General features: G+C 29.3%; 1 protein-coding gene across 2 annotated transcripts in view; it reads right to left on the minus strand.

Moving 5' to 3' along the window:
* Nucleotides 1-3,679, minus strand: part of LOC107605495 (linoleate 13S-lipoxygenase 2-1, chloroplastic) — a 9,633-nt gene continuing 5,954 nt past the window's right edge. For both annotated transcript variants that reach the window (XM_021105249.1, XM_016307388.2), the window contains exons 5-8: nt 3,422-3,507; nt 2,869-2,973; nt 1,667-2,247; nt 1-923 (exon numbers count right to left, since the gene is read on the minus strand). In XM_021105249.1, coding sequence (XP_020960908.1) covers nt 164-923; nt 1,667-2,247; nt 2,869-2,973; nt 3,422-3,507 — 1,532 coding nt within the window. In that variant the 3' untranslated portion in view covers nt 1-163. The remainder of the gene's footprint in view (nt 924-1,666; nt 2,248-2,868; nt 2,974-3,421; nt 3,508-3,679) is intronic.

A 3,679-nucleotide genomic window follows, 5' to 3' on the forward strand; every position in this document is an offset into this window, starting at 1 on the left:
CCCTAATAATAATTAAACTTTATTCTTGATATAAGTTAGATAATTACATTGATCATCAGACGACAATCAAATTATTGCATATAAACAAACAATCAATAATAGACTACAAATAGTAGTTTTGCAAAAAAAATAAACAATAATTAGTAGTGAATATTATAGTTTATTAAATGGAAATGCTGTATGGAACACCCTTTCCAGTGAGTCCAGGCCCTGAAAAAGGCTTCAAAAGCTCATAAGGCACTAATCCAGCTCCATGCCTATTGTTCAAATGAATGTTACCATTCCTTGAATCAATGATCCCTTCAATCTCCTTCAATCTCTTATTAAACCTTTCAAATGATGATTTTATAATTGGATCCTCACCCCATGATGGCTCCATAAATTGTCCAATGTACTCTTCATCAGGTGAATGATCAGAAAGCAAATTCAAGATGACCATAACCAAAAGTGCTTGAATTTGTGATGGAAAACACTCAAGTAAGGTTTGATCAGGATTGGTCATGAAATTCTGCCACTCTTCCAATGAAGGGTCTTCATCAGGCATTTTGATCCTAGCAATTGCAGGCCTATTAGGGAAATAACCACCATACATGTATTGTGCAAAGTTGACTGAAGCATGGTGTGCTGAAGCAACCCATGATATAGTGGTAATAATGTGAATTAGGTCTTTTTGTGTCTTGAGATTTGGCCACCATGGTTCACTAGACTTGTCACCATGACCAATTGTTATGATCTCATTCCACCATGATTGGAGTTCTTCATCAGATTCAATGGTGCTTGGATTTGGATAGTAATGGTTTACATAATCTGTGATCCATTCTTTGAGAGAATCCCATATGAGGAGACCATCATTTGCAAAAGGGTAATCTTCAATTGTTAGCTTTAGACCATGTGCTGCATTAGGATCTTCCACTGCCATTCCTCTATGGGAAAAAAATAAATAAATTATATCAAATAAATGAGTGCTTCTTATATAAAATAAATTACATCTTCATATAATTTAAGATAAGATTATTTTTCACAAAAAATAAAAAAAAAATGCATACTACTTTTTGTAATTGCGAAATATTTTTCATATAAGATAAGATTGTTTTTTGCAATTTATGAAAAGATATGACTCGTATAATAACTTTAAAAATCCATTTTAATTGAATCCACCAATAATTTTGAATCCATATTCAAATTTTTTTAGCAGAAATCATACTATTATTATATTAAATAATTTTGATATATTAGAGATAAAAAGTATAATTTATACTTTGTTGTATATGTATCATGCTCATTTTTTTAACTTTTTTTTAAGTTTATGTCCTGGTTATTCAAACATTTCATGATGAATAAAATCTTTAAGAGTAAAATTATAAAAGATTAATTTGTTTAGAATGAAAATAATGTAATTAAGTACAATTTACTTAGATATGATTAAAAAATAATTGAATAACTATATTCCGTAAAAAAATAATATTATTGAAGGATAAAACTAAAATTTATTTCTATATATCGTTTTTGTCTCCAACATTTTCGTTATATTTAAGTTCATAATGCTTTAAAATTGTTTCAATTTTGTTTTGCTGACAATTCTGTTAACAGATTCGACGATAGGACAACACTAAACCAATTTTAAAACATTATAAATTTAAATGAAAGAAGAATAGATTATATATACCTGTGAATAAGATCATTTGGAAGTGCCTGCAAATCAAATCTCCAAAGCTGATCATATGCTGAGGAGCTTAACTCCATTGAATATCTCTGAGGAGAGAAAGAAAGCTCAATGATGCCAGCTGCACTAATAAGAACTTGGCGTGCAAGGGCATTAATCTCCAAAGTGTATCTCAAATGAGGATGCAATAATCTATATATTGGATGCATTGCACTTAGTTGCCTCTTTGTTGCTATCACATAGGGTTCCACTGAAGCATGTGTTCTTAACCAATGGCTAACAAGTTCATGAATTCCAGAATCATGGGCAAGTACATGAGCTTTTGCAAGCCTCCAAAGCCAAAGTTCAGTTGAAGAAGAAGAAGAAGAAGAAGAAGGAGTGTACACTCTCTTCCATTGTCCATTGTTATTGATTTGTGGTCTAGTGAGCTCAATTGCAAGTGGCTTCAATGTTCCTTTGCTTGTTAGTGAGAATATAGTCCTTGATCCGTACAGTGTTGTCCCTTCAATCTCTCTTACTTTGCTTACATATGGTAATAGTAAGTCATGGTAGTCCAACATGAACAACTTCTTCTCACTTATTTCCTATACTTATTAATTAAATAATATTAGCTTTTAGTCATATTAATTATTTATAAAATATTTCACATTAAATAAATACTAGTATTTAATTAATAGTTGGTTTAATTATTCTGTTAGTCCCTATAGTTTTACAAAATTTTCAATTAGGTCCTCATACTTTTTTTCTTTTAATTGAGTCATTGCACCAAAATTTTTTTTTAATTGGGTCCCTACACTTTTTTTTCCTTTTATTTAGGTCTGTGTACCAATTCTTTTTTCTTAGTTGGGTCCCTATAAAATTAAACCAATTACTACTAAGAGGAACTTAATTGAAAAAAAAAATTTGTGCAGGGATCCAATTAAAAAGAAAAAAAGTATAGGGACCTAATTAAAAATTTCATGAAACTATATGGATCAACAAAGTAATTAAACCTTAATAGTTTTACCCATTAATTTTAAGGTGCAAATTCAAGTGCAATAAACTTCACGTGAAATTGATAATTGAGAGCCGTTAAATAAAAATTTAATCAAATCAGTTAAATTATTTAACAACTCTCAACTATCAAATTTACGTAAAGTTGACTGCACCTGAGTTTTCACCTAATCTTAATTATTATAATATTATTAATTACTTTGGATGGGTACCTGTTCAACTGTGCCATTTATTTGTGACTCAATGACTTCACTAGTAATAGCTGATTCTGGTGGACCATACACTTTGGGATCTAGTTTACTCCTCAATGGCCATTCCTAATTAAATATTGAAAATTTGATAATTAATTGTTTTTGCATGAATATATATAATATATACATGAAATAATTAATAAAGGGATAAACAAATTAAATATACCTTGATCAATTGGATGCTATATGGATTGACACCTGCCAAAGTTTCCCTAGCAAATTCCTCATCTGAGAGCCAGAAGAATTTGTCCCCTATAATTCAAAGGATTATTCAAAATCATCTCAATAATTTCAAAGGTTTAGGATGCATCAATGCATTTTAGAGTGTCTTTGATTCGCATTTGTTTATATTATATTTTTTATTTTTAGGATTCCATACACTTTGGGATCTAGTTTACTCCTCAATGGCCATTCCTAATTAAATATTGAAAATTTGATAATTAATTGTTTTTGCATGAATATATATAATATATACATGAAATAATTAATAAAGGGATAAACAAATTAAATATACCTTGATCAATTGGATGCTATATGGATTGACACCTGCCAAAGTTTCCCTAGCAAATTCCTCATCTGAGAGCCAGAAGAATTTGTCCCCTATAATTCAAAGGATTATTCAAAATCATCTCAATAATTTCAAAGGTTTAGGATGCATCAATGCATTTTAGAGTGTCTTTGATTCGCATTTGTTTATATTTTATTTTTTATTTTTAGGATTTTATAAAAATTAATAAATAAAATTTTATTATTTTACTGTTTTTGTAATTAT

This window comes from Arachis ipaensis, chromosome B06 (genome assembly GCF_000816755.2).
Source record: "Arachis ipaensis cultivar K30076 chromosome B06, Araip1.1, whole genome shotgun sequence".
Lineage (NCBI taxonomy): Eukaryota > Viridiplantae > Streptophyta > Magnoliopsida > Fabales > Fabaceae > Arachis > Arachis ipaensis.